Genomic DNA, 18,705 nt, shown 5'->3' with positions numbered 1-18,705 from the left:
AATTTAATTAATGTTAAAAATGTATATTAATGTATTATCGTGTTACAGGTATACAAAAATGACTATATAAAATGTTAAATAGTTATTTTGAAAAGTGAAATAATTATGAAAAAAAATAATGACATAAAAGTAAAGAAGCTATTAGTAATAATGGTTGTGGTCTCATTAAATTTGATGTTCCTTTTATATACTTTTTATAACCACAATAAAATATTCTTATGAATTTTTTGGCCCATTAATTTATTTTAAAGTTTTGGTTTTATCAATTTAGCTTTTAATGTGTTAAAATATTATATTATTATTGAAACTTTATCATACTTATTTTTAAAGGTAATTTAGATAATAATTAATACTTTATAATAAGTATGACATTATAAATTTAAATTTTATTTCCGTTCCTTAATATGAGATTTAAAAATAATTTTAAAATATTAAAAAAATAATTATATTTTAATTAAGAGATAGCAAAAGTTCAATTTACTCAAACTAACCCAACTAAACTTATAGATTCGGTTCGATTTTTTTCTTTTATCGGTTTGATTCGACTAATTTTTTTCAAAAGTTTAGTTTTCAATTTTTGATTCGATACTTTGATTGAAACAATATAATTAATCGAATCAGCCAAAATTTAAAATGATGTTATTTTGATATTTATAAAATGAAATCATTTTTTTTATTTTGTGTGTTTTTTATCGATTATTTCGATTTTCTTATATTTCTTCGATTTATACGATTTGAATTCAATTTTTTAATTATCAATTAGTTCTATTTTTTAGATTAATTAGCTTGTTCAGTTCAATTTTACTCTTCAATTTGATTTAATTAGTTAATAAATTTTAATTAATTTAATAATTAAACTAACTTTTTGTATACTTCTAATATTAACCAACTATCTTCCAATAGTTTATAATAAGAAGTTAATGAAAAGGCAAAATTATTCACTGAAGCTTAATGATATTAAAGTATTACTAATGATGAATTATGAGTGGTAAGTTACTAAAATTAAAATTTTAAATAAATTAAAGGAAAGTTTTAACATTTTTAAAGTCATGTTTAATCTAAAAAAAATAATAATAATAATATCTGGAAATTCTGACTGCTTTCAGTTGTCCACACGTGGCAGGAGGAGGGAGATTGACATTTGGCGCGTCACTTTATCAGAATGTTCCTTCCTTACATTCCCGCTCAAGTAACCGGACAAGGACACGTATCAAATTACGTGTTGCCCCCTAAAAGGAAATGGTGAATTCCGTTTCCATGTAATTTCTATTTTCATTTTTAAAAAATATTTCTCCTTTTTATTTTAAATAATATATATTTAAAATAATTAAATATTTTTATAAGTTAAAAATGATTTCATATTCTATATTAATTCATAAAATACATTCTCTTAAATTAAAAAAATAACAAAACAAAATATATCAAATAATTTCTCAATTTCATATCTCAATATAATTAAATTAAAAAAAATTACCTCAACAACTAGAGTTACCGCTTATATATTATGAACTGATGTAGTTGAGATTATGTACTCAAGAGTAAGAATTTTGAAATTAGACAAATAAAATTTTTAAAGTGCGAGTCAAATAACGAAAAATTTTCAAGAGTTTTTCAAAACTATATTTTTTATTGAGACTACAAATAGTTTGAGTGAGATTCTATCCAAAAAAAAAAGTTGGAAATGCGCATTTGCTTGAAAAAGCTTTCAAATAACTAGTTTGTATCTTTAGATTTGTTTAGAGACTTTGACTATGTCTCGATGAAAATTTAATTTTTGGTGTGCTAAAAATAGTTTGTATGTTTAGATTCAAGAATTTGTTCGTTATAAGAAAAAATTGATACTTATTTATTTTTTCTTGAACGAATATGATGATCTAATGGTACTTCTTCTACTTTACTGTATTTTTTTCAGTTGTTTGAATTTTTTAATTAATTAATTTGTATGATTATCGAATGGCTTTTTACTATTTTCTTTTATTTCAATGGATATATTTTTTTATTAGATCATTAAATTAAATATTAAAATTGATGTAGCACCACCTAAAATTACCAAAATACCCCTACGCGGCAATAGTCTTACTCGCCACGTGGATCGCTTGAGAGACTAACACGTGGCAAGTCTACAATCCGGAGCGGAGGTCGAAAAATCCAGGCCGGGCTGCAAGACCCGTTCCAACTTGACCGAGATCCTCGAGAGTCGTGCCCCACCCGCTCATCACGGGTTTATTTTGGGTACACTATAACGGGTATATATATAAAAGACAAGAGTTCTTACCAGGTATGGTTAAGCTCTACAGCTCTCACAGTTATTACTACTTGTATTTATTCTATTGATTTGAGCGTCGAAGTCCACCCCGGGGGACCTTAACCCCACCACTCCGTTGTCATGCAGGTCCTATCACCGAGATCAGACATCGCCAAGTCCGAGGTCCAATTCCCGAGGTCCATTGACAGAAATGGCACGTTGTGGTCGGTCCAAAAAACCATCATCAAAAATCAAAATAGATTACTAATGTTTTGTGTGTGTTTCTCTTAATTTGTGAGCTAGATGTGAATAATTCTACCTTAAGTCATATTTATTTTCACATTTAAAAATTATATATTATCAAATAGAACGGGTATCATCTCATAAGTTCATAATGATAATTGTCAAATTAAAAAATTAACGTCAATATATAAAATGACAAGAGTATCTTCATTATTTACCTTATAAGAGCGACGTTGTGATTATTATATTTTATATTTTAATAAGTACTAGCTATTCTCACTATGCTTTTCTGATTAATTATACTCATGCTCTTGTTGGTTTTAAATTTGAATTAGACAAATGAATTTGAGTTAACTGCATAAATGGAAAATAATAATAATAATATTTAAAGGAAGGACATTATCGTCATTTGAAGCTTCCCCGACACTCTTCTCTCGTGTCGACCGTTTCTTCTCTGCAGTAGTAGTTTTGTTTCCAACGTTGAGAAATGCGGCGTATATGGAAACATATATATATATATATATACACACACACACACACGCATACACAGAGCGAGCTAGAGAGAGCGTCAGGGAGAGAGAGAGATGTTCGACTCACAGTCTCTGCTGTATAGAAAGGGGCCTTTGAGAAGGATATGGGTGGCTGCTCACTTTCCTAAACGCTTGAAGAAAAACGAAGTTGCTGAGACCGATATCTCTTCTTGCGTCGGTCAGTCCTCCAATCTCGCTCTTTCTTTCTGTCTGCATCTTTTCATTAGGACTTTCAAATTGCTTTTCCAGCCTTGGAAAGCTTCAAGCGAGAAAAAGAAAAGAAAATAAACGAGGAAGGCTGGCTTTGATTTGGGTGAAAGTATAAGATAGCAAGTTGTCTTTTTTACACAATTTGGAATGAAACCATTGAAGCTACCCTAATGTCAAATAAACGAATCATAGGGAAAATGGGATTCCATGAATGTATTATGATTAAATATGCACAAACTCGGTTTGGTTAGTCGGATAAGTCGTGTTGTCCATTTATCGGGTTAGGATTTTTATTTCTGGCAAATTTGTAAACAGAACTTGCGTTTTAGGCTTGTTGTATTCCAATTTTGTAATATGTGAAAGGTATGCTTGAAATTTTGAGAAGATTGTTGTAGGCTAAAGAATGAATAACAATGTGTGCTCTGTTTTGTGCACACACGCACACACACACACACACACACATATATATCACATACTTAGGCAAGCAGGGTTGCAGAACCATAGAAAGAAGACAACTTGGATTAGAGAGAGAAATGTGAAGTTCTTAGATTATTCAAGTGTGAAATCAAGAAGATTTGCTTTTTTTTTGTGGTGGTTTTTAGCCAAATGGTGATTGCGTTCATCAAGCATGGTAGCAGCGTCTTATGGGTTCTGGGGAGAGAGAGAGAGAGAGAATGCGTGTTCAAACTTAAGGTTATGAGTTCTAGAAACTAGGAAAAAGTTGGAAGCTACTTCACTCTTGTAACTATGTTTTCATAATATTTGATTGGTCCAATTGCGTCAGTTAATTTATGGCATACATTGTGCTTAGGTTACACCACACCACAGTGATAGTTTTTGTGATTAAGGAAAATCCACAGGTTGATTTCTTACTGCCAATTGTGAGTAGTCCAAAAATCAAGACTTCTTTGAGATCTTTTGGAGAGAATGGTAAACTCTTGATTTGGCATATTTAGGAAATGGATGTTCCCCAAAGCAGATATAGAATTTCCTTACAACATGAATGCTAGTTTTTCAACCATCTCTATCTAGATCTATATGTTCTGTAAGGCCATTATATCCCATATTATGTTTAAAGGTTTCGCATCATGTTTTCTTTGCTATAACTTTTTTAAATGAAAATGAGTCTTAGTGCAATGGTTGGTTACTCTTGCTCTATTGTGATTTGGAGCTCATAGGTTTAAGTTAGGAAATGTTTTATTTTGTTGTTGCATTTTTTAAGTAAAATATATAAAGAGAGTTTTAGGAAATCAAAAACCCAACAATGGTTCATAACACCAAATCTGATACTTGCTTGTGTAGTAGAATAGACATATAATATTATTCTTAATAAAACTAATAATAATTAATTAGTTATATTTAAAGTAATACACATTACACAATTATATTATGTATTACATTTTATTTACATGTTTAATAAATATTATTAGTTTGATGGTAATGGTAGAAGGCTGCCACTACCATCAATTTGATGTGTCGCAACACCCGCTGGCTGGATCAGCGGGTGTTACTTGCACCAAGTCAGTGCCCCGTTCAATTTGATGTGTCGCAATAACCGCAGGCTGGATCAGCGGGTGTTACTTGCACCAAGTCAGTCCCCCCTTTTCATGTGCGTCCAGTCAGCATCGTGGTGATATGGAATAGTTTCTAGTAGATTTCAAAATAGGTTGGAATGTTAAGTAGTTTCCTAAATAATTTGTTGGAAGTCAGTGCTTTTATGAAAAACTCCAGTTATAACATGTTCAAGGATGGAGTTTGTATTTTTTGAGTTAGTTCTAGTGTTTAGTTTGGAAAACAGTTATTTGTTGCCATCTAATTTCTGACATGTCAAGCTTTTCAATGGCCTTAATAGTCTTGTTTCTTGTTACAGATGAGATATTGAAAGAAGAATTTCCTGATGTTCCATATAGAGTACTAGGCTACCTTCTCCTTGGCATTGCGAGGATATACTCGAAGAAAGTCAAGTATCTACTTGATGATTGCCATCATGCGTTGCTTAAAATTAATGACTTTGAAGGCCAAAAGAATGCTGCCAAAGACATTGCTACTCCATTTGTACCTCGTTCTATCACCCGACCAAAAAGATTTGAACTTGATGCCTTTGATCTGCAGATCTTGGGAGATAAGAGCAGGTAAGCTGAATATGCTGATTATCAATCTAAGAGTTTTAAGTTTTGTGTCTCTCCTGCTACTAACCCTGAACCACCTCTTATTGTTTAACTTTATTTACTTATTTTTACAGTGCTGACATTGCTACTCCATTTACACCTTGTTCTATCACCCAACCAAACAGATTTGAACTTGATGCCTTTGATCTGCAGATCTTGGGAGATAAGAGCAGGTAAGCTGAATATACTGATTGTCAATCTAAGAGTTTTAAGTTTTGTGCCTCTCCTGCTACTAACTCTGAACCACCTCTTATTGTTTAACTTTATTTACTTATTTTTACAGTGCTGACATTGCTACTCCATTTACACCTTATTCTATCACCCAACCAAACAGATTTGAACTTGATGCCTTTGATCTGCAGATCTTGGGAGATAAGAGCAGGTAAGCTGAATATACCGATTATCAATCTAAGAGTTTTAAGTTTTGTCTCTCCCGCTACCAACTCTGAACCACCTCTTATTGTTTAACTTTATTTACTTATTTTTACAGTGCTGACATTGCTACTCCATTTACACCTTGTTCTATCACCCAACCGAACAGATTTGAACTTGATGCCTTTGATCTGCAGATCTTGGGAGATAAGAGCAAGTAAGCTGAATATACTGATTATCAATCTAAGAGTTTTAAGTTTTGTGTCTCTCCTGCTACTAACTCTGAACCACTTCTGATTGTTTAACTTTATTTACTTATTTTTACAGTGTTGACATTGCTACTCCATTTACACCTTGTTCTATCACCCAACCAAACAGATTTGAACTTGATGCCTTTGATCTACAGATCTTGGGAGATAAGAGCAGGTAGCTGAATGTACCGATTATCAATCTAAGAGTTTTAAGTTTTGTGTCACTCCTGCTACTAACTCTGAACCACCTCTTATTGTTTAACTTTATTTACTTATTTTTACAGTGCTGACATTGCTACTCCATTTACACCTTGTTCTATCACCCAACCGAACAGATTTGAACTTGATGCCTTTGATCTGCAGATCTTGGGAGATAAGAACAGGTAAGCTGAATATACCGATTATCAATCTAAGAGTTTTAAGTTTTGTGTCTCTCCTGCTACTAACTCTGAACTACTTCTTATTGTTTAACTTTATTTACTTATTTTTACAGTGCTGATATAAGGTCTGATAGAGATATCATCCTCACAGGTATTGACATTAGATTAAGTTTCTTCCTAAGCTTATTGACTTGGTGCCTTTTTACATAATTTTACCTTTTTATAAACAGATGTGAGGGAAAATGAGGTCATTGGACATTATTCATTTGATAAGGTATGACTTGTTTTCACTTTGATGCCTTTACTGCCCATGCAAGTGTCATACAAATTACCAAATTTTATGTTCTTTATTTATTCTCTTTAGAAAAGAATTAAATAAAAATTAGCAGTGGCAACCAAATTCAATAAAGATGATTCAACACCATTGCACAAGGGTCACCACTTTGAGGGTCAGTTGTATGCGTACTTTTAAATTAAATGTAACAGGTTATGAAATTCCTTTTGACTTCTGGAGCCCATTAGCGTGCTATTTATTCTTCAATTGACCTCTCATGATTTGATTTGATTTGATTTTTCTCAGACTCTGTTCTGATCATGTTGGCTGGTCTGAGACCACAGTGAATTGAATTATAACATTACATGTCTTTTTGGGTTTTCTGGTTATGGATATTCTTATATAGGACCTTATAAATAAGTAGTTCTTTAGAAAGTCAATATTCAACTATCGCTTTGTCGGGTAAGTATTAGTGAACCGATATGGAATATTTGAACTTGACTTGGATCTGACTATGGCTCTGGACCAATGGAACCTCATTAAATTGGATTTGAATCCAGTTTCTCTCTCTCTCTCTCTCTCTATATATATATATATATACAAAATATATACATGGGTATAGATATGTGTGTGTATATATATCTAGAGGGAAAAGGGGTTTTTGGAGGCAGTACATAAGATCCACAAACATTTTGAGGGTTCTTAACTAGTTCTTGTTCTTTTAGAATTTTTGTTACCTCATGTAATTATGTATCATTGAATACTCACAATTTCCCTTTTGAAAATTGAAGAATCATTCTGAGGACAATGCTGCTCATTTTACAATGTACTCTGAAGCTCACACTCCCGTTAATGAGTATGTACACAAAATCCTTTTCTTTATGAAATTGCTGTGGATATATTTCTTCATGCCGGATGACGTTACACTTTGCATCTCTGTTCAGTGTTCTTTCACCTTACATGGAGAACAATGTGGTGGCAATTTCATCTCATAGTTTAAGCAGCTCAGAAGCAAGCATTGAGAAACTACGATGCAATGATTCCTACCTGGAAGAATGCCTTGATCCTACTTCCTCCACTGAGGTTGAGGAAGAAGCAGGCCATGTTAGGATACTTGACGAGTTTAATGCTGACAGAGAGCAGATAAATCCTGAAACAGAAGATGTTACTAGGGCTGAGAAGGAACCCCAGGAATCTGTTATATCTTTGGCTGAAGTACATATGAATGTAGAGCAGGAAAAGTTCCCAAAATTGACTCCATCAGGTTATGGAAAGTGTCACATTACTACTAAAGATCAGTTTTCATTCACTGCCATTGATTTAATACATGGGTCCAAGGGCCCAGCCAGTTCAGGTATATGCTAACTGAAAACTAGATTTATGCTCTTCGTTCATGGAATGACGTACTCTTTGAAAATGAAAATCGAGAATCTTTCTATTTTATGAAGGCTGGTTGAACATACACCAGCTTCAGATGGACCAAATAGCTGGTTTTCATCTGTTCTAAAAATTCACATTGTTTTTCAGGTTGTTTAATGTTTTGCAGAATGTATGTGTAATATTTCTGATAGCAGGTTCTGATAGACATTGATATTTAGAAAGTTGACGTATAATTCTTCCTTTGATAGCTGCTACTGCACCAGAGTTTATGTGTTTTCAAACTCCAGCTACTAAGGAAAAAGCTAGTACTTCAAGGAAGAGAAAACGGTTGTTTGACAATGTCGTCATCTTGTCTAACAAGTATGTGAGAAGAAGTTTGAATCTTTTCAGAATGGTTTTTATGGTATTTTAATTGTTAGTTCCAGTGGTATATCATTCAATTAACAGTGAATTGTGGAAAGTAATAATCTTATATGGTTATTGTTGTCTTCTAACATGTTTGGGTGCTCTTCACGTAAATGAAGGTTGTTCATGTTCAATTATAATCCAACTTCACAATGAAAATGAAATTTCTCCTATGACCAGGAAGTTAGCTCACATGATGATGGTGAACTTTTTGTTGGACTGCAGTTGTTGCTAAATTCAAAATCATTTATAAATGGATCAGTTTTTTTATTTCCACTGGAGATTAGGAAGAGATGGACTTTCTATAGGACCCATTTTATTGACAGGATTCATCACTACTTTAGCTACTTTAGCAGCTTTGCCCATTACTCAAGATTCTCAATTATTTCATTTCTTGATGTTAGCAATGTACAGGGGTCAAATAGGGTTTATTTGGAAATCTAAGGTATTTGGGTACTTTGACTTAGTTTGAAGGAGGTGATAGGACCATAAATAATGGTGGAGGAACTTGACTCAAAAGGAAAACACACCATAGAGGTTTGGGTCACCCAATTACCAGAATATCTGAGGTTTTACAGTCAAGCAAGGTGAGGCCAAAAATTTTCAGTGCAGTTTTTGGTAGGGATTTCCTACAAGCAGTCAAATATCAGTTTCAATTTGGTTCTTTTTTATATCTTAGCACGAGGACTGAATCACCAAACCTTGTGAGGACTTGAACCTAATGTGGAATAGGTTCTAATTCCTGGTAGTTTGGAATCTGAAATTGAAAATATGTCAATATTCCTAAGAGATGTCTATAATCACTATCAAACATACTTAACTTGAAATGGACCATCATTAGCAGAAAAAATTTGCTTTGTGGAATTTCATCTCTTCCTTTTTACAGGGTACTGAAGGACAGGATTGAAGACTCAGGTGGCTTGGTTCGTAAACGAAGAAAAGTTCCTCATACTGCTCTTGAAGCCTGGAGAGCCCACAAAATTTCTCATCTGGCTGGCACTTTCATGGAGCCTTCTATTCCTTGTGAGTTCTATTTCTTCTCTGACATTTTGTGCCACAAATGTGATATTGTTACTAATGATAACCCCCTGCAGGTGTTGCGTCAGAGCACATATCTCGTTTCTGCTGGAAGAAACTAAAGATCTCAGAGGCAGTTGAAATTGTGGAAGCTTCTGAAAAAATAGATATGTGTGGATCCCCAACAGTTCAGACTCCAGATGATGCTGATAATGCTCCTTCAACCCCTCTTACCTGCTCAACTTCTTTAACGTCATACAACTCCAATGGAGCAGGAAACTTAATTGGGGATGAAGAAATTGATGCCTGCCTGATAGAGGTAATTTCATCTTTTCTGTAGAACCAGTGGTTTCAACTTGGACTGAGTTAAAAAACAAAAGGGAGTGCTGATGGTTCTTATGGTTCCCTAAGAATGCTGCAGATCCAATTCATGGCCTACTAGCAGTGGTACAGTGTTCATGGAAATGGATGCTGTGGTTTTATGAGAAATATGGGTTGGAAACTATTATATTACTTATTATTTACTATTACTGTGGTTGTTGCAATAATCTTCCATTTCCTTTCCCCATCTTATCTCATCTTGGGTTTGAATTATAGAAACAACTTATTTTCGAAAATGCTAAGGGGAAGGCTGCATACCAATACACCTACAACTGTCTCTTGACCCTCACAAAGTAAGGAGCCTCATGCACTAGGGACACCTTTTTAGTTGGTTGCCCCAGAATTTCCTGGTCTATAACATGAATATTCAAGTAGTTTTGGCTGGTATAACCTTTTGAACCACAACTTTTTCCTTTCTCAAGTTAAAATACCCAGAAGATGTGACTTTTATTTCTATGAGGTACTAAAAACATAGAAATAAACTGTTGAGGTAGTTGGCCTAGTGTTCTAAGGTTTACTCACACAGGTCATGATCCAATTCCTAGCCTCCTTGGTGGGTTGTGGTTAAATTGTGGCTGACACCTGTGGTGTGGGTCAGTTTATGGTTTTCCCCTATTATCCTTTGTCATTAGAAAAAACATAATACTGAAGTAGATGATGGATAAATGGAAGATTTCGTTGATCCTTTGTGGCCAATGTGTAACAGCACTGGATCGATTCAGCATTCTAAACTTCCATGCCCATTGTTATCGTTAGTGGTACTTCTGTAATCTGCTTTTTGATGGCTGGATTGTTTAATTTCTACAATTTTTTTCTAATTCATTTTACTTGGCAAGTCTTGATGATAAAATGTTGTTAATTCCTCGTACAGGAGATAGATTCACGTGAAAGTGTTGACCTGATAATGAGTAAGGACAGTTCCATATTGATTCCATTCTTATACTTCTGTTTGATATTATTCAGGAAAATAAAAAATGTTTTGGAGAGTAATTTTTGTCAATCTCGTGTTTGCTTCTGTCTGCTTAATGTGGCATTCACCTGATTTTGTGTTTATCTTGGTTGTAGATGGTTGGTCGGCCCGAACCAGGTTAGTTAATAATGTTCATAGCGCTTGTGAAATGACCTCAAATTAAGCTCACAGTTTGAATTTGATTGCAAAACTTTAAACTATTGGTTAACTTGTGAACAGAACAGTAGCACTGCATCTCGACAGAAGCTGCCAAAATCAAAAGAAACAAGGACAGGACGAGGAAGTTAGTTTGTCGCGGCTACTGAAACAGAAAACCAAGGGTGAAAGCGCCAGGCTATTCTATGAAATACTGGTATGCCATTTTCCTTCAATTATTTACTTCCAATACCAAACTTGTGCTGCACAAGAAGTGCAACTTTTGGTCACAGATGAACAACTTTAGCATTGCTACCAAAACTCACCCTCTTGTCATGTACAACATTGTGGTCTTGAAAATCTTTCTGGTCTTCTGGTGATCAAATCAGCCTCCCATCAAAAAGATATACACTGGTTATGTTTCATCACCTCGACAAGTTTTATCAAGCACAATGGCCCTATAACTGTCCTCTTCTTCGCGAAGAACCCATGTTAGCCTTTTGGTTAATTTCTAAACCATCACTTTCAATTTCTTATTTTACCATGCATTTGCAGGTTTTGAAATCTGGGGGTTATATTGATGTGAAGCAAGAAGAACCCTTCAATGACATACTTGTACAGGAAACCCCCAAGTTGAAGCAGGCTTGTGAGGCTGATGTAGTTAATCCTAGTTAGGATCCAATCCAAAGCTTTGGGCCTCCAACAGTTATATTGAAATTACTAGAAGTATCTGATGTATATATGAATAGATGTTATGCGCTTGTTAAAATCATGGCCTAAAGATTGCCTATCCTCTTTCAGTTGGCTTTCATGGGGATGATGAACATTTTCAAAACCCCATTTGCAGTGTGTGAAACTCCTAATTTTATGAGCATTAGGAGGGGCTTGCTTTTTGTGTGAAGGTTGCTTTTTTCGAGGTGTGAATCTATAGTTTGTTAGTTTAAGATCTTCTTATCATGTGTTTTCGATATATAGCATTTTAAGTTTTAGATATTTTTATTGTTTGATGATGAATAAATAATCCTTTTAGATATCTTACTAATTTATGTAACTGTTTATAACTTGTAATAAATGTATCTTATTTGAAAATTTTAAAAAATGTTAAATATCTTGATTTTTCTTTTAAATTTTATTTAAGTTTGAATAAGAAAGAATTATGTATAATATTCTTGATATTTATTATCGTTAATTTTTGAGAAAATATAAACAATTATTTTTGAAATCTTACGTTACGTTGTAATTTTATTTGTCATTAGTTAATTTTAGTTAAACATTTATAAATGATTAAAATATCCTTTTATATTTAAAAAGTTTTATCTTTTTCTCTTTGACGATGAAATTGCTATTTTCTAGTACTTTGTTTTTAGTTTTTTTTCTCCAATTATCTTGTAACCCAACTATCTTTGGTCTCGTCATTAGTGTGCAACTATTGCTATCATGTCCATCACCATTACTTGTCTCTACTCTTATTCAATATAAAGTAATTATTTTTTCGTATTTTCTTCTCTCTCTCCATTTATTTATTTTCGATAATTGAAATCAACTACACAAGAATATACCAAATTAACCCAACGATCATTAGGTTGCAAGGTGAAATCTATAATAATAAAATGTGATTGAATAGGCAAAATCTATAATAATAAAATTTGCCCTTATCTAAATTATTACAAATTTTCCTTTATCTCAAATTATAATAAAATTTCTTGGCTATTTTTAACCTCTAGGGACATGATAAAAGAGAGCTTTGCTTTTGCTCGGTCAACTTCTTGAAGCTTTCTGACAGTCGGACCGCTCCGAAACGCGGCGAACTCCGATGGGTTCCCGATTTCAATGAACTTTTCTCTATTAGTTGCCTCTCGATTGACTCGGTTAACATCAATCTGAGAGGCTGTTTGGCTTAGCGGTTTGACCACGTATAAGCTATTTTGCAGCTAATAAGCTGTATAGCGTTTGATGCTTAAGTGTTTGGGATCAATAATAAGTGTAAAAACTACCTCACTTATACGCTGTTGTAATAGCGTTTAGCAAAAGCTAGTACCCCCCAGCTTTGCCAAAAAACGCTATTGCGTTGAGCGATAAAAATACCAAAATGCCCTCAAAGCTCTCTTCTCCCATCATCTATTCCGAAGCTCTACTCTACCATAACCGTCGCCTTTGTCCAGCTGGGCCGTCGCCTTAAGTTACATATATAGCCTTCTCCTTAATTGTTTAACTATTACAAATATAACTAATAACTGTCTTACAAATATAACTAATTATTACAATAACTACTATCTAACTAACTGTTACAAATATAATTGACTATTACAATTATGATTATTACAACTGTAATTTATTAGTATTCCCCTCCTACCCCTGAGATTGTGACACATATTAATTGTCTAGTTACAGAGCATGTCCCTAGCATCTGTCAATTTTTTCACTCACATTAGGACAATTTGCAATGATAGACCTATGAGCTGATTTTTTGTTGCTAAGCTTATATATTAACTTTGTTGCAGTTAGTCTGGGTCTTGGGAAGAGTTATGTAGGGTTATTAGAGGAGTTCCATAGCTTTGCTCATCCGCCTTGCTTAAATATAAGTTAAAGAGCTTTGAATTGCTAAAGGCCTGATATAAATTTGTTTCACAAGTAATAGAGCTGGAAAAAAAAAAACAAAGGAGTAGTTTGCACATAAAATGTCATATTCATATATTCAAATGCTACGGTTCATTTGTGGAACACATGCTAATGTAAAAGCTACAAGCTATTGATTAATCAGTGCTGAAACTATAAACTGTGATAAATCTGAATTTATTTCTTGATAGTTGATTTTTTATTTCACTCATTATTTAGCCAGGGTCCCATTGCTCAGGGCTGTAGGTGCTACAGTAACAAGGACACTTCACTACTGAATTTTCTGTTTCATATCTTCACAGAGGGATGGTATACATAGGAAAGAAGTGTTTCCTTAAAGCATTAGAGCTTTTGCACAATGTGTGTTCCCTTTTCTCAGCTTAGCCATATTATATAATATTGATTGAGTTTCTGACTAATTTCAATGTTCCATCAATCTAATAAATTGCTTCTGACAGGTTGTAACCTCTCCAATGTCTACTACAAATGCAATAGCTATTGAAGCATACAAAAAGCATATACTTGTCTCACTCATTCACCTTGGGCAGGTTGGCTTGCTTTTATATCTATTCCTTGTGTTTGATGTGATGGGCTTTGTAGAGTTGAGAGATGGTTTACAAAGAAGTGTCCTAAAGAATACATAGGTGGTCTTGTTGTTAAAGGTGAATCATCTGTGGGGATATAGTTAAGGAAAAAGTGTCATGCTACCTAATCATTTTGATTATTCTGCTTGTTAAAGGTGAATCTACTTTGATGATATAGTGTTTCCTATTTTCAAACGAAAATGATCATTCTACTAAACTGTTTTGATAAAGGGACGGTAATATTCATTTGATCTATTAAAATCTCATGTTACTGAGTGGTTATTTTCTAATAAGTTAATGTCCCTTAATTACTTCCACTATTTCCAAATCATCAACATTTCAGAATGAAACCATTATTTGAATGATATTGCTTGTGTGCTTGCTCTGGTGGAATAGCTTTTCCTTGGACAACTTCAGCATTAATGATTTCCTACTTGGAAACTCTTATCTTTTTTGCCTTATTGCTTCTCGGATAATATTTACTTCTATCTTTTCTGATGTAGTTCTCCAACAGTTTCCCAAAATATACTTCTTCAGTTGCTCAAAGGAATCTAAAGAATTTCTCTCAGGTAAGGGTTAATGATTACATGTTTCATTTTGTGTGTGCCAAGTACTAGAACTTGCACAAGCATGGCTAACTTGGTCAGAGAAGAAGCTTCTTGACTAAATTGGGGGCCAATTTGTGGTTCACTAGAAATGACGTGCCAATTGATCCAATGCATACAATTATGAAATTCTTGAAACCCAAGAATTCAAACATCTAATTTTTGGGTCTGAAAATTCTAGGACCAAGTCAAAGGGTCATTATTTGCAAATGCGCAGTATTTGTGCAAGGTTCAGATCATGTCCACAGAAAAAGCATGTTTTTTGAATTATGATTGGCCCAACAAGTTTTATGCTGGTTGTCAGCTATCTAACCCAACCCTCCTTTATCTGGCCACCACGTTCTTCTTCTGCCAATGCCATTACCATCTCATTATTTTCATTCAAGACACCTTTCACTGCCTGCTAACTTTCTTTGCTGCACACCTCTTGGTAAAAAACAAAGGAAAAAAATAGTATTAGAAAATATCAGTTAAAGAATCCTCAAGGATCTTGTTGTCATGAATTGACTATTTTTTTTTCTGCCTTTTTTTTTTATGGGAATTTTTTTTTTTGAAAGCACAAAAAGAAAAAAAAAGAGCAAATGAATGCAAAGAGTTGTTTTTACTTGTTTTAAAAACAGTGCTGCCATTTTTCAAAAATCTGTCTTTATGTAATATCACTTTTATTATATTGTACTATTTGTGGTATGATATCATTGTTGTGATGTAATGTTTGTATGTTATTAATGTTAATATTGTCCTTTCAAAACTTCACTACTGCCTAACTTTATCATCTTTAATTTTTTACAATGCACTGGATTACACTTTTTGTATGTATTTAGTTTTGTACTGTCTAAGAAATTTTTGAACAAGCAAATACAGACATATAGGATTGCTTTAGATGTGTACCATTTTTTGGAACAAAAGTGTACCGTATTTCAGAACATCTATTCCAGTTGATAAATAGCTCGAGTAGTAATGTTTTCCTGTGACATTTTCCTTAAAGCAAACTCAAATCAAATCCACCAAATCATGATTGACATTCTTTTGCTATATCTGTTGGTATATAACTGTATGTGTAACCAAATTTAGTTTCCAAGTTACGTAAATCTTAAAATTTCCATGAGTAAAATGTATACAATGCATTTCGTTGGTCTCAGGTTGGGTTTCAGTTGGTTTAATGTATATAATGTATTTAATTGCAGTGCGTGTATGCATATAGATTTGGGGTGTGTTTGTGTGGATAGTTGTGTAGTGTCTTAGTACAAGCAGTGGACCACAGGGACAAGTTACCGGAATGGGTTGAAGGTGGTCAATGAATTGATGGGTCATGTGGGGTGGTGGTGGAGGCAGTAGAGGGAGCTCAGAGATGATGGCAGGGAGGTGTCGGGTTTCTATGTTTCTTAACTTAGTTTGGAGGGCAGGACTTCTTAAATTAGCTGAGGGAGTGTCTCCTATTTACATCAGAAGATTCAAGTATTACATTTGTTATTCAACATCCGCTTTCTCCTCTGTTAGGGGACAACTCCTACACCAGCTTGGTGAAATATTGAGAAATTGCAGGAGGTGGCGTGTGTATGAGTCTCAGAGCTCAAGCCTAGGTCTAAGTTACTGAAGAAATGTACTTTGTTTTTGAACTGAACAACTAAGAAAACAAATTTTGGCAGGCCCCAATTGATTATATTCCCTAATTGTTTCTGTTTAACTGTTTTTCTTGGATGAATTTTTTTTGCTAATTTCTTGCATATTTTTGTTTTAAACTATGTGTAAAACCACTTAAGTGGTTGTTTCATTTTAGTTCTCGTTCTCTTGTTAGAAGCCCTGTATTGAGCTGGCAATGGAAAGATTTCAGAACTTGAGGCATATGTCCAGGCTAACAGGGAGAAGTTTGAAACTGTTAGTCCTCCATAGCCTGCTTCAGTTAACTTTTAAAGTGCTTTTAGGTGGAAATCTGACAGAAGGGATGCTGACTGAAGTTTGCTTAATGAATTTGATGAAGCTTTTTTGATAGGGATATTTTGATTTTGATTTTTAAAATAAGATTTAGCCTAGGTTTTATCATGTTTTATCTTGTTCTATTGATAGACTTTTAGTTGAACTTTATTTACAGTTATATTTGATTTTAGAGATTACGTTATCTTTTACATAGGCTATATTTAATTGCCTATAAATAGGCAACATAATGGAACCTTTTTTTTCATACTTGATTGAATATAATTGATTTCCCCCTCTTTGAAGATTTCTCTTTTCTTCTTTTCTTCTCTTCTCTTCCCTGCTTCTTCTTTTCAAGCTTCTTCTTCTTCATGATCACTTATCTCTCTTTTCCTACTTTCTGCAAATTTTACTGTCCTGCATCATTTTCCGACATCCTTGGATAATCTGATTTGTTTTATTTGTTTTTCTGCTCAAGGACCACAATCTTGGATTGGTGAAGCAGGTTGTGTCGTTCATATATAAGAAAAATATCCAGAGATTGACTCAGACATACCTGACTCTCTCACTCCAAGACCCAAAACCGTGAAGCTGGATAACCCCGAGGAGGCAGAAAGGCATGTACTTCAAATGGTAGTTGTTGAATGTCACCCCTGCTTCTTTATTATTCTTCCTGCTGGTGCCTTCATAACTGTTAACTTTCTTCATGTTTATTGTTGTGTTATAGATCCAAGATGGTGAGATATATGCAACAATAAATCAGAAGGATGGAATGGTTAGGTTTGTAGAGGATCCTAGAAATACAAAACTTGTGAGATGATCCAACATATCGATGCATCAATCCAGAGGTATGATGTATGCAAACATTAATAAAATAATTTCCTGAAAATTTGGTAGGAAAAACAGACCAAGGAGCTATCCTTTCTGTGACATGCTCAATAATCTAGCGGAGCCATTGATTGCTAAATGAACTAGGCAATATTACCAAGTGGATTTCACCTACAGTTATTCTAATTAATGCAATCAACAGAGAGCCAGAAACTATTACAAGATGTATTTCACCCATGGTTTGCCTTGGAGCTAACAATGTTTATGGGGTTGTTAATAGCTTGTCATTGGAATGACAACTCTCTAGCAATTAGCACATGGCAATGAAATACAACAATATGACTCGTTGAAGCCATTTTCCATTGTCTGTTGCTTATAGTAAAAAACTGGAGCAAACAAGCATCGTAAGAGGAGTCGTGAGATGTTCTTTTCCTCATGGTTACAGGATGATGACCCTTTCAAGGAAGGTGACTTCTATAGATGAACTCATCTCATGCCACCCTCAATACTTGGCAAAGGTGAGCCCTTTCTTTGACATTCCCCTGGAAAAGTATCACTAACTCAATTACTAAGCTCTGGTAATTTCATCAATCAACATGGGCTTATTACATCCAGGCTGGGAAAGAGCACCAAAGAATTGACCTCAATGACTTCGACTCTGTGCCTCATAAGTTCAACTTATGAAACATGGCGATCATCAGTTCGGTATCGCAAGGCCTATTCTCGCTTGTCAACAGACATTTCCCGTCATTTTGTTGGCAAAAGGAAAATGTGGAGATCAAAGTCGTCAAAATCTTGTCATGCTTTCCTGTGTCATCTGGTTTAGTTGCTCTGTGATATGAAATATGCAATGCTCTAAATTATATTTATGTTTTGCTTTAGCCAGCCAGGAACGAGAACAATGTTTTGACTGCCATGAACAAAGGGTGTTGTGCCGGAACCCAAGGCGTTGGATTTGATAAATCTGCTTATCTATAACAAAAACCACCAGAGCTCTTGTACAAGTAGGGAGTTGGATCCATTGGGAAAACCTTTATTAGCAGCCCAATTGTCTTCGTCTAAAACAGATAAAAGGGACATCAAATAGTACTGATATTAAAGCAACTCAAGCGTGAATGATCCATGTAAAGTGCCCAAAAATGGTGTAATTATGTCTACAAGATGTATGAGAAAAGGAGGAAAACAAAATTTACAGATGTC

The 18,705-nt window shown here is 34.2% G+C and overlaps 1 protein-coding gene and 1 pseudogene across 1 annotated transcript; both read left to right on the top strand.

The window, feature by feature from the left end:
• The first annotated feature begins 2,897 nt into the window (after nt 1–2,897).
• Nucleotides 2,898–11,744, top strand: LOC127800431 (sister chromatid cohesion 1 protein 2-like). Its single transcript, XM_052335031.1, has 18 exons — nt 2,898–3,196; nt 5,099–5,360; nt 5,471–5,569; nt 5,680–5,778; nt 5,887–5,985; nt 6,096–6,194; nt 6,304–6,402; nt 6,513–6,550; nt 6,630–6,673; nt 7,465–7,529; nt 7,618–8,027; nt 8,302–8,413; nt 9,345–9,481; nt 9,553–9,794; nt 10,728–10,764; nt 10,922–10,943; nt 11,046–11,178; nt 11,517–11,744. The coding sequence occupies exons 1-18, from the start codon at nt 3,073–3,075 to the stop codon at nt 11,634–11,636; spliced, it is 2,241 nt and encodes a 746-aa protein (XP_052190991.1). The 5' UTR covers nt 2,898–3,072; the 3' UTR covers nt 11,637–11,744.
• A 2,057-nt stretch (nt 11,745–13,801) lies between these two features.
• Nucleotides 13,802–18,564, top strand: LOC127799837 (COP9 signalosome complex subunit 3-like; annotated as a pseudogene).
• Nucleotides 18,565–18,705: the final 141 nt, after the last annotated feature.

The sequence above is a fragment of the Diospyros lotus genome, chromosome 4, assembly GCF_014633365.1.
Source record: "Diospyros lotus cultivar Yz01 chromosome 4, ASM1463336v1, whole genome shotgun sequence".
In the NCBI taxonomy this organism is placed as follows: Eukaryota; Viridiplantae; Streptophyta; class Magnoliopsida; order Ericales; family Ebenaceae; genus Diospyros; species Diospyros lotus.
This window is presented reverse-complemented; position numbering and strand designations above follow the sequence as displayed.

Bases quoted from the DNA above. Each gene is read 5' to 3' on its own strand.
- LOC127800431 (XM_052335031.1), top strand. From the start codon at position 3,073: ATGTTCGACTCACAGTCTCTGCTGTATAGAAAGGGGCCTTTGAGAAGG. The intron at 6,551-6,629 runs GTATTGACATTA...TTTTATAAACAG, and splicing joins TAGAGATATCATCCTCACAG to ATGTGAGGGAAAATGAGGTC. The intron at 8,028-8,301 runs GTATATGCTAAC...TTCCTTTGATAG, and splicing joins CAAGGGCCCAGCCAGTTCAG to CTGCTACTGCACCAGAGTTT.